General features: G+C 35.6%; 1 protein-coding gene across 4 annotated transcripts in view; it reads left to right on the plus strand.

The window, feature by feature from the left end:
* The window catches only part of INO80D (INO80 complex subunit D), a 66902-nt gene that overhangs the window by 28573 nt on the left and 19696 nt on the right, over positions 1-18633 (plus strand). For all 4 annotated transcript variants that reach the window (XM_057745111.1, XM_057745108.1, XM_057745110.1 and 1 more), the window contains 4 exons: positions 2333-2441; positions 11742-11966; positions 15956-16065; positions 17814-17947. In XM_057745111.1, coding sequence (XP_057601094.1) covers positions 2333-2441; positions 11742-11966; positions 15956-16065; positions 17814-17947 — 578 coding nt within the window. The remainder of the gene's footprint in view (positions 1-2332; positions 2442-11741; positions 11967-15955; positions 16066-17813; positions 17948-18633) is intronic.

Below are 18633 nucleotides of genomic sequence, written 5' to 3' on the forward strand. Positions count from 1 at the left end.
AGCATTCCTCTTTTTATTGATAGGTAAGAGCTTTTTATACATAGTTCATATTTGTTGCAAAATCCTCACTCCCATTTGTTATTTGCTTTTAGTGTCCATTATAAAGGTCTTGAAATTTAGAGGTTAAAATTTTTTATGTATTCTCTCTCTCTTTTTTAAGATTTCTTCTTTTTGAATCAGGTTTTTTTCCTCTTGTTTAGGTTCTCTTCATTCCAAGAGTATATAAACATATTCAACTATATTTTCTTTTAGCCCTTTTATTATTTTAGTCGCCTATTTGGAACTCATTAAGCATTAGTTTTGAGGCAGAGATTTAACTTTTCTTTCTAAATGTCTGCCTCTTATTCTACCTTTTACCCATTTCATCTGCTAAATTTTTATTTATATTTCTGTTTACTTCTAGATGCTGATAATATTATAGCTTTTGAAACTATGAAAGTTTATGCTGTGTTGAGGGCTGATTTTCAGTCACTTTGAACAGAACTAAAACTCATAGAAAGTATTGTCTTTTTATTTTAAAAAATTTCAAGCATATGAGGGACCCAAGTTTTTAAAACAGGTTATTTTTGAGAAAGCAGAAATTGTAATGCACTGTTATTACCAAGTGTAGTCTGCATTCATGTCAGCAAAGAGTACTTAAAAATGCAGTATTTAATTGGCTTCTACAGTCCTGTTTGGACTGGTTATCTCAATTAGTTATGTTGAAACTAGTGATAATAAAGCCAAGATCAAAGGTATGCTTTATTGGACAGTTAATTTTACAACAGGAGAAACGCTTCCATCTTACTTCTTATGACTTAGATCTTGACTTTTTCAGAGAAAGCATAGATGTCTTAGTAGACATTACTATGACTTCTACAGAAAATATGAAAGATAACAACTCATGTTCTAATTTTTAAAGGTGCCTTGTGTCACTTTGTGTTTGAAAGATCTTACCTTTCAACATCCTCAAGCTGATGATGTGGTCACTTACTTGTTTTTTATTTTTTTATTTACTCTTTAACAAATTACTAATTACTTTAGTTAGAGAAAGTAACTTACTTTTTAAGATGACCTGACATTTTGAATAGTCATCTTGGAACTAGATTTGACGTTTCTTTATGCCAATGGCAGTATTTAATTTTAAGCATGTATAATTTGCATTTTAATTAACCTTTTCTTAATTTCCCAGTTTGGTACATGTAAACTCATTTGAATTATGAAAGAAATCTGTGAGGTTCTTTTTAACTAACTGTGCCTAATGAAGATGGTCTTTTGATTTTTGAGGGTCTCAAGAAGGAAGACATAGAATACTAGTCATTAAGGTATCTAATTAAAGTTTTATAGTGGTATGAGTATATTAAGTTTATATAGTCTACACACTGTTGTATTTTAGGCTGTGCAACATCATTATTTATCAAGACCTCTTCAAGATAAAAAACTTTAAAAAAGGCAAAACCTTTGGGACTTCCACTGCAGGGGGCATGGCTTTGATCCCTGGTCAGGGAACTAGGATCCCACGTGCCACACAGTGTGGACAAAAAAAAAAAAAGGCAAAACCTTTATGTTGGAGGCTAACAGTTATCCAATCATTAAAAATAATAGTATTTAACAAAATAAGCATTATTATATTATATTTCTCTACTTTTCCCTCTAACCTTGTTTTCCAAATGGAACTCGAAATGTGACAGCTCTTGTTTAAAAGAACTAAAAGAAACCCCAAGCGACATTAGAGGTAGAACATTGCCATCCTACCCTTCCCTCTTCCCATAGGGGGCAAGAGCCTGGGAATGGCCCTGCCTAGTGGATGGAGCCCTTTCCTCCAGAGATGTTCTTGGGAAAAGGGGATAGAGTGTGCCTGCCTTTCACAGTATATTGTGGGCCCCATCTTTGTTGAGGTACAGTGTGAGGCCACTGGCACCTTTTGACTTTTTCTTGCCTGAACATGCATTAGGCTTCTTTTCCTGTCATCTTGAATGTGTTTGATATTTTTCCAACATTATTTTAGTGTATAATGTTTTGATACTTAAGAAATTCTCTTTTTTTGTTTGACTTGAACTCTCTCTTTGCTTGTGTTGTTTCTACTCCATTTGTGAAGCATCTGATGAAAGAAGTTCATCTGTGGAATATAGCCTTTTTGTAATACTGTCATTAGTTTAAATGTGAGTGCATGTCATACATTCATTATTAATATCTTGGCCAGAACGGGGATGAAACTCATCAGGAGAGATTTAGTTACATTATGATAGTACTTGTTATAGGTGTCCAGTTATGTATTTCAGGTAGCCTTTTATCTAAATTTTAAGTAAGCATAAATTTTTTCTAACTTGCAACATTGTCTCCTCTGTCCTAGGGTTGGACTGGTCTGAAGAGAGTGGAGAAGAACTGGAGGACTCAGAGCAGGCCTCGCCATACCAGGTTGCCTGGTCCATCCGAGAGACCCTCAGATACGAAAGACACACGTGAGACTTCCTTTTCCTTTTTATTCTTCAATTTCCACTGTAGTAGATTGATTTTTTTTCCTATATATGCTAATTTAAAAAATGTTATTGGGTGTAGTTTTATTGTAATGGAGGTAAAAATTCCACTTGGGAAGAAATATTATTTCAGGAAAGCTACTTTTATTTTTTTAAACTTTTTATTTTATTTTGGAGTATAGGTGACTCACAATGTTGTGTTAGTTTCAGGTGTATGGCACAGTAATTCAGTTATACATATGAATGTATCTGTTCTTTTTCAAATTCTCAAGGAAAGCTACTTTTAAGTTTCCTTGGTAAATTTATTTCTGTACCTTTCTCACTTATCACTAAAGGAACCAATTTATAATAGATTTTAGAACTGAAGGGAACTGTAGAGATTATCTGATCCCATTTCCTCATTTTACAGAAGAGGAAATCAAGGCCTTGATAGTTAAAGGAACGTGCCTGTGGTCCCAGTGGTCTTGGAGCCCCTGTCTGACTTCTCCATGTCTTTCTTGGCCCTCTGCCTATAGTAGCTAGACATAGTGCTCTATGTCTATAGACCTCTGTTTTCAGCAAGATTGATCCATTCTGTAACATTTCTTATGTGCTGAATATTTCTAATGTGTTAAAATAATCTTTGAAGTGATCTCATTAGAGGTTCTTGGTAGCTACCTTATCAGAAAGCTGTAGGTTAAAGCCCAGCCCCTTCAATGGTAGTGAGAAGGCTAGTTCTGTTTCAGGGGACTGCCTCAGCATCATAGGGATATGCTCGGTGCAGTGTGACAGAGCTGAGATAGATCCTTGTCTTTGGGGCCAAAAGATGACTCACAGACTCAGCTAATGATTAAGTTTTTAAAAAGTACTGTGGTTTGATTAGATGGTCAGCAAGATGGCAGGGAGACTAGCTATCTGCCCCAGGCCGACTCCTAGAATTTCACAGAATCATTGTACGGATATACATTCTGGGGTCTGGTTTTTGAATTTATAGGCTTAAAAATGTAATTTGTTATTACACCCAGAGGTGATTAGGCTCAGGGAACTGATTCACTAGAGATTAACATATAAGCCACAATGCCAGTTTATAGTGAGACGTATTCATCATTAAGTGGTATAAATGTTTGCTAAGCAAAACTAAATGGGAAGCAGGTTAGAAGCTTATTTGAACATGGAATTCGAGCAAGGAGAGTTAGCTGAATTTATTAATGGTCAGTGTCATTATAATAGCCTGATGCATCCATTTTCACTCTTGGGATTTATATCCCATGTAGTTGCCCCTGTCTCTCCTATCTCCTAGTTTGTATTGGAAAATGCTAGATATATATTTTCTCTCTCTGAGGTTCCATTTTATATGTCATTTAAGACTGTTTCTTTACCATTAGCATTTCTTGTTTTCAGATAGAAGTACAGTTGAGCTTAAGCTTTCTAAGTTATAGATAATATCAACCATGCTTCCTAAGGTGGTTATTCATATCAGCTTAACTTGACTTGGGATATTTTGGGTTAATTTTACAAATTGCTATAAATGAGGTAACATAAGTAAATGCTCAGCACAATACCTGGTTCATGGGAAATGATTGATAAATGGTACTTAAGAATCCTATTTTAATTCTGAGGGCGACCTGAACATTAGTATTGGGAGTATTTGCCCCTAGTTAGGAGCAATGTGTATTCATTTCTGCCTTCTGCTGCAGAGTTCTCAGAATATTTCTTTTGCTGTTACAGACTTGTGGCCATCCTCATTGTCTTCATCTCTGTAGCATTTTACTTTCTTGGCCAGTTTTGCTAACTTGCTTCTTCTCTGACTTACCATGATAGTCTGCTTTCCTTGCTCTTCTTTTCCTTCAGTATGTATTTCTCCTTTTTACAAGCAGTTACCCTTACTTCTTGTCCAGCTATCCCTTTAATCTTTGCCTCTTCACTCATTTGTTTATTCACTCATTCAACATATTCTTGTTGAGCTCGTGTTATGCTTTGGGCTTGGGGTACTACATTCTTCCCCTTGGGTGAAACTGGGTTTGCGTTGGTTTACCATCCCTTTTGTGCTGCAGCTGCACGTCTGCATCTGCCACTGTGCTCTCTCACAGGAACCTCTGTCCTACATTTTAGACTACCTGTAGAACTACTTTATTCCAGCTTCTTGTTGTGCTTCAGTGTAATAGAAAATGGTGAGCTGTAGAAAATTGGCCCTACCTAGCCTGTCCATTATATCTTCAAGAAGTTTTTGCCATGTGAAATTTCTTGAAAGGCTTTTCCATTTAAAATTCCTTAGTGAGTTCATTGTGTTTTTAGAAGAAAAATGGACAGTGGTTTGATCACCACATTCCCCCCTGAAGAACCTTTTCATGAGCTTTCTTCCTAAATCAGAATTGTGCTTAAAGAAATTTGGAGAGAAAGTTTGGACTTGTTTTGGCAAAAGTTCCTTGGTTACTTAGTTTAGTTATAGATGCATATGCCAGAGTGAAGCTCTCAGGATTTTACTTAGGTCTCTCAGTAGCAGAAGTAAGTTGGTATCTTAAATGTATTATTAAGGAGCAGTAACTACTGCCAGTAACTGCTTACCTTTTCACATTCCTAATGATGTCTTTGATAGAATAAAGTTCTTAATTTTAATGACTACAATTTATTAGTTTTTTCCTTTATGGTTAATTTATTTGTGACCTATTTAAGAAATCGTTGCTTACTGCAGGGTCATGAAGCTGTTTTCTCATATTATCTTCTATAAGCTTTATTGTTTTACTGACAATCTTTCTGAAATTTATTTTTGTGTATTTTATATATGATGTGAGTTAGGGCCAAGGTTCATTTTTTTTCCCCCAATATGGCTTTTCTATTTAAGCAACACTATTTATTGAACATTTGTTTTCCATCACCTTGGGAGCCGTGACATATGTATGTATGTCTGTGCATTTTCTAATCTCTTCCATTGGCCTGTTTGTCCTTGTGCCAGTACTTCAAAGTTTTAATTAAAATAGCTTCATAATAGATTTTAAACTTTTTAAAGAAAGCTTTTGGTTTCATTGATTTTTGTTGTTGTTTAATTTCTTGTTTTTTTATTTAATTGCTTTCTGTTATTATTTCCCTTTGGCTTTAATTTTTTGACATTTTTAAAGTAATAGCTTAAATCAATTAAATCTGAAATATTTCTTGTTTTCTAACAGGTGCTTGGTGCTATACATTTCCCTCTAAACACTGGTTTTAGCTGCATCCAGCAAATTTTGATATGACACGTTTTCATTTTTATTCATTTCAAAAACTTTCTAATACCCCCCTCCCCCTTTTTTTGTTGTTTTGGCCATGCCACTGCTTGTGGGATCTTAGTTCCCCGACCAGGTGTTGAACCCAGGTCCTCAACAGTGGAAGAGTTGAGTCCTAACCAGTGGAGCACCAGGGAATTCCCTCTAATACCCCTTTTGATGTCTTCTCTGATCTATGGGTTATTTAGAAGTGATATTTAGTTTCCGCATATTTGGGGATTTATCAGGAATTGGTTTCTAATTTAGTTGTACTGTGATCAGAAACCACATTTAGATTATATTGTTCTGTAAATGTCAGTTAGGTCAAGTTGGTTGATAGTGTTGTTCAGGTCTTCTGTGATTTTTTTTTCTTTTCATCTCTGGTGATTTTCTTTCTTCTTGTTCTAACAGTTACTGAGAAAGGGGTGTTAAAATCTCTGTTTGTGGATTTGATTATTTCTCCTTTTAGTTCTTTCACATTTTTTTGTTTTTTTATGGAAAATTACATTCTTCTTTATTTTTAAACTATCCCTTAATATTATCACATTTGCTTTGTAGCCAATAAAAACAACATATGTATGCTTGGGTGTGGAAGATGGAGTGAGGCAGTGTTGATGGAGAGCAGGACCACCAGCCCCTGAATAAGACTGTTAGTATCATTGTTCACAGAGTTCCTTTTGCTGTCTTATTTCTACCATGAGAGACTAAGCAGGATCTTTTTTATTATTCAATTTATTTAAACTAAAAAACAAAATCCCCCAAAACACAGTTGACTCATTTTTCCTATCCCTTATCCCTGTCTCTGGCAACCACCAATCAAGCCTCTGTATCTGTGAGCTTGGTAGGGTTTTTTGTTTGTTTTGTTAAAGATTCCATGTATAAGAGAGATCATATGGTATTTATTTCTCTGTCTGAGTTACTTCATTTAATTAGCATAATGTCCTTGATGTCCATCCATGTTGTCATGAATGGCAAGATTTCATTTCCTTTTTTTATGGCTGAATAATAGTCCACTGTATACATATCCTACAATTTCTTTATCCATTCATCCATGTATGGGCACTTAGGTTGCTTCCACATCTTAGCTACTGTGAATAATGGTGCAGTGAACCTGGGGGTGCTGATATCTCTTTGAGATAGTGATTTCATTTCCTTTGGTTATGTATACTCAGAAGTGAGATTGCTGGATCATATGGTAATTCTGTTCCAATTTTTAACTTTTTGAGGACCCTTCATACTGTTTCCCATAGTGGCTGCTCCAATTTACATTCCCACCAACAGTGTACAAGAGTTTGATTTACTCCACATCCTCACCAACACTTATTTCTTTTCTTTTTTCTTTTTTTAAAATTTTTATTTATTTTGGCTGCATTGGGTCTTCATTGCTGTGCACAGGCTTTCTCTACTTGTGATGAGTGGGGGCTACTCTTTGTTGTGGTGCATGGACTTCTTGGTGTGGTGGCTTCTTTTGTTGCAGAGCCCAGCCCTGGGTGCTCAGGCTTCAGTAGTTTCGGTGCATGGGCTCAGTAGTTGTGGCTCACGGGCTTAGTTGCTCCATGGCATGTGGGATCTTCCCGGACTAGAGATCAAACCCATGTCCCCTGCATTGGCAGGTGGATTCTTAACCACTGCACCACCAGGGAATTCCACTTATTTCTTTTTGATAGTAGTCATTAAATAGGGGTGAAGTGATATCTTATGGTTTTGATTTGCATTTTCCTGATGATTAACAATGATGAGCATCTTTTTATATACCTATTAGCAACCTGTATGTCTTTGACAAAATGTCTATTCAGATCTTCTGCCCATTTTTTAATTGAATTGTTTGCTTTTTTGCTACTGATTTATTTGTATGAGTTCTTTTATTTTTTACTTCACACATTTTGTACTTCTCTTATTTGATATGTAAACATTTAAAATTGTTCTGTTCTCTTGAGGAAGTGATCCTTTTGTCATTGTAAAATGACCCTCTTATCCCAGTAATAGTGTTTGCTCTGAGATATTAATATAGCCACTCCAGCTTTCTTTTGATTACTGTTAGCTTGGTATCTTTTTCAATCCTTTTACTTCTAACATATTTTAATCTTTATATTTAAAGTGGGTTTCTTGTTTGTAGCATATAGTTAGGTCTTGCTTTTTTATCTACTCTGACAATCTCTGCTTTTTATTTGGGGTATTTAGACCATTTACATTTAATATGATTATTAATATTATTGGGTTTAAGCCTAACGTCTTTCATTTGTTTTCTGTTTGTCTTGTTTGTTCTTTGTCCTTTTCCCCCCGTTTTTCTTTTTTGATTATTTTTTATGACTTCATTTTACCTTTCTTGGCTTATTAGTTGTATTCCTTTGTTTTGTTTTCATAGTGGTTGTTGTAGGGTTTATAGTATACATACTTAATTGCCTTAGTGTATGTTTAAGTGTTATACCACTTCATGTGTAAGAACTGTATGACAGTGTACTTCCATGTCCCCTTTCCCATTCTTTGTGCTATAGTTGTCATACATTTTACTTCTACATGTGTTATAACCCCCTACATTTTTACAGTTTCTAGAGAGCTCTTTATTCTTTGAGTAGTTCCAGATTTCCATCATATGTCATATTCTTCTGTATGAGTGGTTTCCTTTAATATTTCTTGTGGTGCAGGTCTTCTGGTGATGAGTTTTTTCAGCTTTTGAAAGTTGAAAAAATTTTTATTTTGCCATCACTTAAAAAATTTATTTTTTATTGGGGTATAATTGTCTGTGCCTTAATTTTTCCCCCCAGCTCTGACTATGCCTCACCTATCTATCTATCTATCTATCTATCTATCTATCTATCTATCTATCTATCTATCTATCTATCTTATCTATCTGTATGCGTGGCTCTCAGACCAAGGATCTAACCCATGTCCCCTGCAGTGGAAGCTTGAAGTCTTAACCACTGGACCACCAGGGAAGTCCCCTAATTCTTTAAACATTTTGTATAATTCACCAGTGAAGCCATCTGGTTGTGAATCTTTTCTTTGTGGGAAGTTTTTGCTCTTTTTTTGTTTTAATAAAGTAAAATAAAGTGAATTTTATTTGGAAAGTTTCATGTCATGAAACTTGAAATTACAGAAAAGGCTAAAGTCTTAGGAAATCAGGTTTGCAATTTACTGCTCTGTACTTGGAGCTATTAGTAGCATCTTAATAATAATACCTGTACTTATATTGTGATTTCATGTGTATCATTTCTTTCTCTTAACATGGGAGATAGGTGAGCCAGCTGTGTCTCTCATTTCACAAATAAGAAAAGTTAAAGAAGGAAGGAAACTTAACACATATTGAGAAATGCTGTAGGTACCAGCCCTTGTCACTGCTGGTAAATGATGGGAACTGGCCTTTCTCTTCCTAATTTGCTGCTCTTTCTCAGCAGCCAGGTTTGAAATATCTCAGCAACCAGGTTTGAAATATTAATGTCATAGCATTTTATAAGTGGTAGGCATCTTGAAGATTTTCTAGTTTAGGACCATGCCAAGGATGCTCTGTGGAGCTGTGTTAGTCTGAAAACTGCTTGTTACTGGGCCACAACAAGATAAGTTTGGAAGTTATGAATAAGCTTTGAAAACTTTTATCGTGATGTAACATGCCTCAGCATCCAGGTGTATCTTTCCATGGTTAACCTGAGAACTGCTCATCTAGTTCATTTTCTCTGCAGTAATAGAGTCTTTTTAAATAACAATGTTGGCATTTGATTATCCACCCTAGTTTTTTTTTTTCCCTTTAAGACTCTTTGTTTCTCTTCTTCCCTCTTTTCTATTTTGACACTTCCATTCTCCTAGTTATTCAGATTCAAAGTCATTATTGACTTTGTTATCCTTCATACCCAGTCACTGAATTCTTTTGTGATAATGACCCTTATGTGTCTTGTTCCTTTTTTTATCTCTGTGGCCTTTTACTTTTAGTCACTCCCAGTTGTTAGCTGTTGACTCTGAAATCTGTATCTCTTCCCTAAATGTGCTCAAGTTTATAATTTCCGACGGTTTTTCCACCACTCCCTTTGATGCCTCATCTGTACTTTGAATTACCTAGGTCTAAAATGGAATTTATTTCCTACCCCAAATCTGCTCTTGCTTCTATTTCCTGGTCTTTGCCAATGGAAACTGCTGGGTGAGTACTGTCGCGTCCATCTTCCTTGCACAGCTGACAAAGTCTGTCTCTTATATGTGCAGATTACCTCTCATATTCTCCAGTCCTGCTGCTGCTACCCTGATGTGGCATCCTTGTTATTTCTTACCTAGAGTTTTATAATAATTTCCTCACTACTCTCTTCGTCTGTCTCTTCTTCCATTTATATCCGCTGACAGTGTAATCTTTCTCACACACAGCTCTGTTATTGTTAATTATTTTCTCAACAATCTACAAGGTTCTTCATTGCCTGTGGAATAAAGGTCGAACCCTTTAATTGGGCCTTTAGGTTTAGAAAGTCTGCCTAATCCACCAGCACTCCCCTGCATTCTCCATGCCTTAGATAAACCAAGCTACTCAGTCCATGCCGTTCCCCATCCTGTCCATCTCTGTATCTTGGATTATATCGCTTTATCCTTGTGAGGTACCTTTCTTTTCTCATCTTAAAATTATGCCCTTTCTTCAAGGTTCAGTTCTGTTGTCATCCCCTCTACAAAGCCTTTCATCCAGCTGTCTTTGCAGTGAACTCTAAAAGCATTTTATCTGTACCTCTCCTATGTTTCTGGTTGTTCTCTATCTCAGATTAAAGATACCAACAGCATTTACTGGCTCTATTATAACTCCCAAATGGAGACCTGCTGTGGGACAATTAAAATAGAGATTCCTTTCTCATGGAAGTTCCGGTTCAGTAGATCTAGGATAGGTCTTGGGAAACTGAAATTTTAAAAAGCTCCTAGCTTTTTCACAAAGCATAATAGATAGAGTAATGTTGAATATCTAGTAGATGAAAAGATTGAAGTGAGATCCTTAAATTGGTATACGTGTAGTGGAAACTATACTGAAGAGAACGTGACTCTTAAGGTATATACTAAACAGCAGTTTACAGAGTAGCCTGTCATGGGCTATTTTGAAGAAAAAAGGGGTGATACCATTCAAGAAGAGAAGAGAAACCAAGCAAGGATTTACAGAAGATTAGTAAGATAATATGTCATCTGCAGTGTCACATGTGTGCTGTTTGTTTATGTTATGATATAAGAGAAGGAAGGTAAAATAACACAGGTCAGTTTTCAAGGCTTGTATGCATTATTCCTGACAGTAAAAAAAAAAAAATGAGATCGCATTTGTTTTATAGAAAAGTGACGTTTTTAACCTTCCCTGGTGGTAGACATCACTAACTAACCGCAGCACTCTTTCTTGGTGAGCCTGAACGTGCCCTCAGTATCCTTCTCAGCGTAGTGCTCCGGCAGGGCCACCAGTGAGTCAACATTAGTGTAATGACAGGAATGCCTCTGTGTACTTCCCTGGTATATGAAGTGTTGTTTAGGATATCTCCTGTAGTTTAAAAAAGTACTGTCGAATGATTGTGATCCCTACAATCAAAATTCTTTAAGTGCTTAGCACAAAAAGGGTAGTTAAAAACCAGTACATCTGAAAGGGCACCTCTTAGATAGTATTCACTGCTCTAGTAGAATTCATGGCTCTACTAGAATTCACTGCTCTATTTCTGGTGTTACCTATCTTTTATGAAATTATGCTGAGTACTTCCTCATAACCGTCATGTCATTTACTCAGACTTTTTTAATAAGTAGAGGTAAAGAAATTATTTTCTTCCCCCTAATCCCTAGTCACTTAAAATTCAGAAGACACTGATGCACTGGGTGTCTAATTATAACAAGCTAAGAAGGTTAAGCTTCATAGAGCATTGGGTTGTCTCTACTGCTAACTTATTGGTAAAAACAGTGTACTTATTTTCAGCTGCTCTACTGAAATTCTCTTCCTCTAATTTTGTTAAGTGTGTGCTTATATGCCACAAGTTTCAGCCCTGTGCATCCAGCTCCCGCTTCCTCACCTGCTTTTCCCCTTTCTAAAATGAGGCTAACGTGTAATCAAGTTTTCTGCTTCTCTTTCTGCACTCTCTAGGTCGGATGATGATGATACGGAGAGTAGGAGCTCCAGGGTGACCCAACTTTGCACTTACTTTCAGCAGAAATATAAGCACCTCTGCCGCCTGGAGCGGGCAGAATCTCGTCAGAAGAAATGCCGGCACACGTATAGGAAAGCCTTGCTGCAGGCGGCCAGTAGAGAACCAGAATGTACTGGCCAGTTGATCCAGGAATTACAGAGAGCTGCATGCAGTCGAACCAGGTCAGAGCCCCACACAGCCGCCTCTTTCTAAGAACTCACCTCAGCCTATTTTCTCTAATTTTTGAGAGGATAGTCGAGACACAAGGAGTGGTGGGCATATTATCCTGAAATATTTAAGCATTGTATTTTGGTTTTGTTGCTCAAAGTTCTACAAATGGCAGAATAATCCTGCCACGAGCTGACAGTAAAATTAAAGTATTATTATAATTTTGCTGGAGTTTTATTAGAATTTATTCAGTACAGGATTTGAGAATGTTAACTGTCTTTAAAAGAATACAATACTTAGAAATTTTGTGTTATTTGAAAGTAATATTTATAGTTTTTTTAACCACAATAGTGGTATTTTATGTTTTACTTATATTCTCTAAAAATTTTCTTTCCATTGTACTTTCTGTTAATATCTACATTATCCCATATATTATGTATTCAAAATGTTTTATTACATTAGATTTCTTTGGGGGGAAAATCCCTCTGTTTGTAATGGAGATACTTGCTTATTGTGAAAATTTGAAAAATATAGAAAAAAGCAGAAAGTCTCCATAATATCAGCATTCGCAAAACAGAATGAGCACTATGAACATTTTGATTCTGTTTCCTTCTAGTCTTTTTCTCTGTGTGTGTGTGTGCGTGCGTGTGTGCAAATAAACATTATATATATAAAAAGTTTGGGGTTTATATACCTAAATATTACCAGTGGTTATCTCTAGATCATGGGATTATTGTTTAAAAAGTTAAAAAAATTTTGTAGTCTGTATATTTTAATTTTTCTATAGTGATCATGAGTCATTTGAGGAAAAAAGGGTTTAAAACAAGCAGAAAACTAAAAATTAACCTTTGCTTTGTAGCTATTGATCACATTCCTTACATACCTATATAAATTTTGAAATTTCATTATGTGTATTTTGGCTTTCATTATATTTGCTGTAAAAAAAAAAGGTAATCTATATTTCAGTTGGTATCTCAAAAAATACTATGCCCTTAAGAGTTTTCTGCTTCTTGGCATATTTAGAGTTGTTTGAAACTGTGTACGTATATATAAGATACCTCCATAGTGGCTGCAGCCTGAAGTATTTCCTGCACTCTTAGAGTTGCCAGTCCCCTGTAATGGAGGTAGTGTCTGTCCTAGAATATCTTTAATTCTTAGCTTATTTCTTACTTACTCAGAGACTTGCCTTTCTTAGAGAAACATTCCCAGATTCCCCTGACTGTGTTGGGTCCCCTTGGTATTATGCTATTGTGCTCTGTACTCTGCTTCATTGTAGAATTTTATACTTACATTAATGTCTGTCATGCTAGACAGTAGTTTCTGTGAGGGCAGAGACAATGTATATTTTGTTTTTAATCTCCAGTGTTGATGAATGAATGAATAGAATTGCACAAGTGAAGCTCTGTTCTTTATTTGTTGAAAGAACTCACTCAGTTTGACATAGGTTTTAAAATAATGGTATCTAACGTTTATACTATATAATGCTTTCAAGTGTATAGTTGCAGTAGAAATTTTAGTTTTGTCCAGCATGAAGCAATTTGAATGTAGACCATTGTATATATTGGGTCTCGTATATTATTATGACCCTGTCAAAGTGTAAGAGACTATGCTGTGAGTTTGGGACAATTTCCTATTTGTGTGGAAACTGTATTTACCTATGATTTTTAACTGGCAGAATCGACCCTTTGCTTTTCAGAACATCTCCCAAACCACCTTTAATGATGTTTTTAAGAAAATTTCGTGATAACTATTACAAACAAACAAACACCAAGATGAACTCGATTACAGTTCTCAAATTAACATGCTGTCATTTGGTGATGTCCCCCATGATGAGTAAAAGGTTTGTTGCTCAGTGCATCACTGATAATCACATGACAGTGTACCGTAATCATTCCTTGGTGATTAGTAGCTTACTACTTTCCATTACATATATTTTAGGTCTGCAGAAATCAGCTGTCAGTTGAATAATGTCCTGTGTTTAATATTTTTGTTATCAAAGTCCTAGTTCCACAAAAGACATTTAAGAAAGTTGCTGTTAAATATTTGAGGAATTAAAACTATAATAGCTACCTTCTAATAAGTATTTGTATCCTTGAATATATTTATTTATTTATTTATTTTAATTAATTTTTATTGTAGTTGCTCTACAGTGTTGTGTTAGCTAATAGGTATTCTTAAAATATAGTTTAGATACAAACTGAACAACATAAAATATTCTTTATCTAATAAATTTGTCATATTTATTGGTGAATATGAGGAATAAGCCATTGAAATAGCATAAACCCAATCTCAGTTTCTTGTAGCACACAATCCGCAGAGAGATAGTGTTGTTTGTGTGTAAATTTCTTTTTTAATGGGGGATCCTATGAAAAGAGCATACAAACGGGAAGCCTGTAGTAGATATTTTCCTATTAACAACATCAAAACTTTTTTTTTATTGGGATTATTTGGATAATACACTCTATCTAACATCACCACTTGTACCTAATTATCCATGGGGATATTGAAACTCTGACTTTGGGTTTATTTTAAGAGATAGATTAGTGAGTTGGAAGATACTGGTGATTTTTAAAAATGAAACCAATGGTTTACTTTGAAGTTTAGGAAAAAGAAAGTGAGGGTCCTGTTGTAACACTAGGCCTGGTGGATGGTTGAGCAAATTATTAAAGTGTTCAATGAAAATTATCCATTCAAAATAGTGAGCTACCTCCTATTTAAATCTAGATCAAGAGAAATTGGGTTTAGCTGCCAAAATAGTGAAGCTTCATTGTTTTTTGAAATTGTATATTCTTTTTACAGAGTTTAATGACCTACTTCCTCACTCTTGTGATGCTGATAATCTTGTAGAACTCTTAATTAAAGCAACTTCTATTGGCAGCACCTGGGAGCATCTATTTGCATTTACTGTTTATATGAAGGTTACAATTATAATAGGAGCATTCTTTTATTTAGATTTTATGTAACAAGTTCATATGTAACTTAGATTCTATGTGACCTTCTCTAATTAGTGTAAATCATTCCACTTAAATCCTTAGAAAGATACGAGAAGCAAACAATTCAAAAGATTTCTTTATTTTTGATGCCTGACTTGTGACTCAGTGCATTAAGCAGATTCTTTTTCCATACTCAGGCATGTATAAAGCCCTAATAGTTTGTGATGCTTTATAGAATTACATAGATAGCATAGTTTTTATACTTCTAAGAATTTAGATATTGTTTATTTTTTAATTTTTTATGTTTGTATAAAACTGTGGGAGGGTCCACAAACTAATGAAATGAATACTTATTATAGAGAGAGAGTGGGAACTGGCAAATTGAGACAAGGGTGGAAAGGAGATTCTTCACTGCATAGTTTTCTATTCTCTATCCCATTCCTCATGTATTAGGTTAAGTTTTTGCAGATGTATTGCGTAGCAGCTTGAGAAGGCCAAAACGTAACCGTGATGGTGGTGAAAACAGGGGTGACTAACAACCACTGACACTTCACTATGCCCCATACTATATACTGTATGTGGGGAGTGTTTCTGATGTGTTACGTCTTTCGCTGCTTGCCTAGAGGTACTTTTGGTCAGGTAGAGGTACTCTTATCTCCACTTTACAGGTGAGGAAGTTGATCCTTATGCAAGGCTAAGTAACTTGCCAAAGGGCACAGAGCTGGTAAGAGGTAGAGGGGAGATTCAGGGCCAGGTCTGTCTGATCTTGTCTCCTGGGCTTCATCACTATTCTCTACAGCCTCTTTGTGAAGTAAAAGGAACCAAAATATCATTTAAGAAAACAAACAAACAAAAGACAAAAACAGATAGACATAGCTGAGACCAATTATAATGTAATTATTTGTTTTCAGTAGGTTGGGGAAATATTGGAACTGGTCATTGTAATTCATATTTGCATTTTAATTAATGAATGTAGGTAGTTAAACATGTGGGTGTTACGTTAATTTGAATAATTGCCCTGGATTCTTGCAGCGTTTTGAAAAACTCATTTCCTGTGTTTTGTTCCTTAGCATAAGCCGGACCAAGTTGAAGGAGGGGGAGCCCGCAGCATGCAGTGGGACCGTGAAGGGCGAACAGTGCGCCAACAAAGCCCTTCCATTCACCAGGCATTGTTTCCAGCGTATCCTCTCAACTAAATTAAGTGGGCGTTGAAAAGTACTGACTCATTGGTGTGATAGATTTCATTCTCAGGCCAAGTGAATGACTTTTGAAATCCTAACTATTTAATATATAAAATAATTTTTATATTACTTCTGATTTTCTTGGTGTCTTCAGAAGAGTTTTTTCTGCTTATATCATTGTGATTCTGTTTTCAAGAATCATATCAAAATGAACAAAATTAACAGCAAGTAGTAGGTTCTTCCAGTGGCTGTCACTTAAATAAATTTTGTTAAAAGGATTGTGGTCCTTCCAGTGGTTCTAGGTAGTTAGTTAAGAGGCAACCATGACGCTCACTGGTGGGAAAATCAAATCCCATTATTCAAAAACTGTTTGCAGTCTTCCAAGAAAGTTATGTAGTTTTACAGTATGCTTTTTGCTACAGGATTAATTTGCTATTTTTATTGAGTACAGCACTGATTTGAGATGAATGAGAGATGACAAACATCACTGACTAGGAAAGACGATATCTTAAGACAGAATAAACTTGAGGAAAACCTATGTTAAGGAGCTTCAGACTGGTTATGAAATCTCATTACTTTCACTTTTATTAAACATTTAAAGTTGAGTAGCATTTAAAAAATTTGTATAGTAGCAGTTACTTTTCTTTATATTATCTATCTGATTTTTGCCTTTCTTTCTGTTCTTGGTGTTATATTTTCACAGCTTTTTCAGCAGCAGTTTCTATGCAGTAAAGGCTTTATAAATAACCTTGACTGTAAAATCATAAAGGAAAAATGAAAGGTATTTCCTTAATATGTATAAAGTAAATCTGTGGAAATGTAGTTAGTGGCTAAAAGTATAGCTGCTTAAAAATGCTTAAAAATGATGATGATAAAAAGTTGATGTTCCAATTTTAATTTGATTTAAAAGAAGTTTGAGTTTGGTGTTGGAAATGTGAAATGAAAAATTCAAATTTAGATAATCAAGTTTTTTGTAATTATATCTTTAAATATTTATTTTTGATGAGTAGCTTAGGCAGAAATTTTCCTTAAAAGGAAGTTTTCTGTTTGTTTTCAATCATCATGGTGAAACTTTTAGGAGTTAATGTGTTAGGAAGGGAATGACACTGCTTCTCCAAACAACAGAAATCAGAACGGGCATAAGGGAGACTCATGTTAGAAGCTCATTGCAAAATAGACTCCTTCAGAAGTATCTTCTGATAAATAAAGATAAGCTCAACTATTATTTTTCTATATTAGTGGTTGGGTTGGTTCTTTAGCTTTTATTTTTTTAATACATTTATTTATTTATTGGCTGCATTGGCTCTTTGTTGCTGTGCATAGGACTTTCTCTAGTTGCCATGAGGTGGGGGTTACTCTTCCTTGTGGTGCGTGGGCTTCTGGTTACAGTGGCTTCTGTTGTGGAGCACAGGCTCTAGGTGTGCGAGCTTCAGTAATTGTGGCACGTGGGCTCAGTAGCTGTGGCTCGAGGGCTCTGGAGCGCAGGCTCAGTAGTTGTGGCACATGGGCTTAGTTCCTCTGAGGCATGTGGGAATCTTCCCTGTCCAGGGATTGAACCCATGCCCCCTGCATTGGCAAGCGGATTCTTAACCATTGGGCAACCAACGAAGCCCCTGGTTCTTTAGCTTTTATAAATAATAAAATTTATACTTACTAAGCACAAATTAGGGAAGACAAATTTTATATAGAACTTGAAAAATTAAATGGTTTCAGTGTATTTTACTCCTAACTTAAAAAAAAAAACCAGATATCCTCTTGAACCGCTCTCAGCAACTCTTCTCAAGTTGCACGGCCAAGTTTGCAGATGGACAGCAGTGCTCTGTGCCCGTTTTTGACATTACACACCAGACACCTCTGTGTGAAGAACATGCCAAAAAAATGGTAAGTTCAGATTTTATTTTCTGCAACAGAGGCTTTTAAAATTTATATATATATTTTAAATTTTATTGAAGTATAGTTGATATACAGTGTTGTGTTAATTTCTTCTGTACAACAAAGAGACTCAGATACACACATATATATATATATATTCTTTTCATATTCTTTTCCATTGTGGTTTTCACAGGATATTGAATATAGTTCCCTGTGCTCTACAGTAGGACCTTGTGGTTTATCCACCCTATATATAATAGTTGGAGGCTTTCAAAGTTTTGATAGCTATCCACAGTAGGAAATATTTTATATGACTTAGTACAAACTATATGTGTATGTAAATCACTGAAACAAGTTTTGTGAAATAATACTTTTGTAGTCTGTTCTATATCACTAAAAAAAGAAATGCTGGTCATGACCGATTGAATTAATTTTGTACCGTTATTAAAAAAAAGAACACCGTTCTAGAAAATATTTGATAGTTACTTAGATATGGTCATTTTGTGTATTATCTATAGCAGCTGTCCCCAGCCTTTTTGGCACCAGGGACCGGTTTCGTGGAAGACAATTTTTCCGCGGACAGGGGGTTGGGGGTCGGGGATGGTTCAAGGGGTAATGCGAGCGATGGGGAGCAGCAGATGAAGCTTTGCTCGCTCTCCTGCCGCTCGCCTCCTGCTGTACCTTCCAGTTCCTAA

The sequence above is a fragment of the Hippopotamus amphibius genome, chromosome 8, assembly GCF_030028045.1.
Source record: "Hippopotamus amphibius kiboko isolate mHipAmp2 chromosome 8, mHipAmp2.hap2, whole genome shotgun sequence".
Classification (NCBI taxonomy): domain Eukaryota; kingdom Metazoa; phylum Chordata; class Mammalia; order Artiodactyla; family Hippopotamidae; genus Hippopotamus; species Hippopotamus amphibius.